This window comes from Trichinella spiralis (genome assembly GCF_000181795.1).
Source record: "Trichinella spiralis strain ISS 195 chromosome Unknown Scfld4040, whole genome shotgun sequence".
Lineage (NCBI taxonomy): Eukaryota > Metazoa > Nematoda > Enoplea > Trichinellida > Trichinellidae > Trichinella > Trichinella spiralis.
The window spans coordinates 1-1,159 of NW_003530979.1; the positions used below are offsets into that span (position 1 = coordinate 1).

At 30.6% G+C, this 1,159-nt stretch overlaps 1 protein-coding gene across 1 annotated transcript; it reads right to left on the minus strand.

Annotated features, from left to right (window-relative positions):
- Nucleotides 1–114: 114 nt before the first annotated feature.
- Tsp_15179 (conserved hypothetical protein) lies at nucleotides 115–695 on the minus strand. Its single transcript, XM_003367570.1, has 2 exons — nucleotides 599–695; nucleotides 115–191 (listed from the first exon to the last, which is right to left on the minus strand). The coding sequence occupies exons 1-2, from the start codon at nucleotides 693–695 to the stop codon at nucleotides 115–117; spliced, it is 174 nt and encodes a 57-aa protein (XP_003367618.1).
- Between the last annotated feature and the right edge of the window lie 464 nt (nucleotides 696–1,159).

The window sequence follows — 1,159 nt, forward strand, 5'->3', positions numbered from 1 at the left end:
GTTGACTTTGTGATTCTTTCCGTCCTCGAATTGTATTTTATTGCGCTAGCTGAATAAGAGAAAAAGCGAAATGTGAATTTTTAAATACGATATTTTCTTCTTCTATCTATTCGACTAAATTTGCGGATACCAGCGAATCTGCTCGTGGGCCTCATCAACCTCTTCACTGGATCGTTGCTTATCTTTGGAATCTGTATGGAATTATTAAAATTCATGAAACTGATCTATATGAGGAGGAGATATATTGATTACCCCTGGCCCTGCCTGCATGGCATCTGGAAAAGGGCTTTAAAGATAATCCTGGTTCACCTGAGGCTCCGTTCCATATAACATCGCTTTACCTGAAAACTCGCGCGAAACCGGCCTTATTCCTACCCATCTCTTGCTCCTTGACACAAGATCAGCTCACGGCGATGTAACATCGAAATATTCAACAGCTAATTCTGAAAATAACAATAACCCATCATCATTATAAATTAATAAATAAATAATAATAATACAATTTTGGTCAAGAATCTGAACCTAGTTTTAGCAAGAGCAAGGTGCTTGGTTTTTGCGTCGATTCAAAAACTACAAAGATTTAATAATACTGACGTACTTGTCAAAGGATACGAAAGCTGGTCAATTTTCTGATTTTTCGTGTAATACAACGTTCGCTGAAAGCGTTGTCGAAGTTGTTTGTATCGAAACGACATTCTTCAATTACAACAATGCTCCACTTTACAGAATCATATTGAACAATAAGATGCGGAGGTACAAATTATAAGTTTACGTTCAACTATTTGAAAAACATTACTTTAAAGTTTTCTATTCTCTATTTGCAAATAAAATAATTCATTCTCATTTCAAGAATTATTTAATTTTTTATTTTTTGTTGATTTTAATGATTATTAAGGTTTTGTTCAAATATTAAAGTAATTAATAATAATAATAATAATAATAATAATAATAATAATAATAATAATAATAATGTAAATCATTTACATGATTAAATATTTTTTATAGTAAATCTGCAAGAAGTATACTCTGGCGTGATTAATAGATCCATGAAATTAAGAGAACTTCTATTTCATGAAAAGTCTATTCAATATATCATATTATTTATCATATCATTTACATATCGTTGTTAAAATATCCTAATTGTTCGCTTATTGGATTA

What these genes read in the sequence shown, in the direction of transcription:
- Tsp_15179 (XM_003367570.1), bottom strand. Translation starts at nt 695, where the DNA reads ATGTCGTTTCGATACAAACAACTTCGACAACGCTTTCAGCGAACGTTG. An exon ending in GCTTTCGTATCCTTTGACAA is followed by an intron (nt 192 to 598) that starts GTACGTCAGTAT and finishes AATTCCATACAG; the next exon opens with ATTCCAAAGATAAGCAACGA.